The sequence below is a fragment of the Buceros rhinoceros genome, unplaced genomic scaffold, assembly GCF_000710305.1.
Source record: "Buceros rhinoceros silvestris isolate BGI_N320 unplaced genomic scaffold, ASM71030v1 scaffold31935, whole genome shotgun sequence".
Lineage (NCBI taxonomy): Eukaryota > Metazoa > Chordata > Aves > Bucerotiformes > Bucerotidae > Buceros > Buceros rhinoceros.
This window is the reverse complement of record NW_010415095.1, coordinates 204-627: the sequence shown is the minus strand read 5'-3', so window position 1 is coordinate 627 and position 424 is coordinate 204. Positions and strand designations below refer to the sequence as shown.

Genomic DNA, 424 nt, shown 5'->3' with positions numbered 1-424 from the left:
CACCCACCCAATGCTCCCCCAGCCGGTCCCTCCACAGGAGACAGTTTCCCACAGTCCTGCTGGTCTCCACGGCTGCAGTGAGAAGGTGAGGAAGAGGATGGCCACTCACCAGCAAGCCCAGGCCTTCCTTCTCTGCTGCCGCTTGCTGGCCCAGCAGCTTCTCTCTCCTGTCTTTCAGCACCCGCATGTGAGCCCGGAGCTTCTCCTGCAAGAGGAGAAATGCCGCCCTGGGGGCGCCATCGCCTCCGGTTGGTCTGTCCCTCCACCCCTCGTCCTGACCCTCCGGGCCAGAGGACACTGCGGGGACACTGAGGGAGGGGCAACTGCAAGATGGCTGGTGTGACCACCACTGGTGGGGGGCGGTGAGGTGGTCACCTGCTGCTCATGGCCGAGAAGCAGATGGTTACAGGCAGGACAACCCACA

General features: G+C 63.9%; 1 protein-coding gene across 1 annotated transcript in view; it reads right to left on the bottom strand.

Annotated features, from left to right (window-relative positions):
- The window catches only part of LOC104494482 (E3 ubiquitin-protein ligase TRIM11-like), a gene marked incomplete at both ends in the record, with an annotated part of 3213 nt that extends 3008 nt beyond the window's left edge, over positions 1–205 (bottom strand). Inside the window, one exon of the mRNA XM_010137304.1 lies at positions 110–205. Coding sequence (XP_010135606.1) covers positions 110–205 — 96 coding nt within the window. The remainder of the gene's footprint in view (positions 1–109) is intronic.
- Between the last annotated feature and the right edge of the window lie 219 nt (positions 206–424).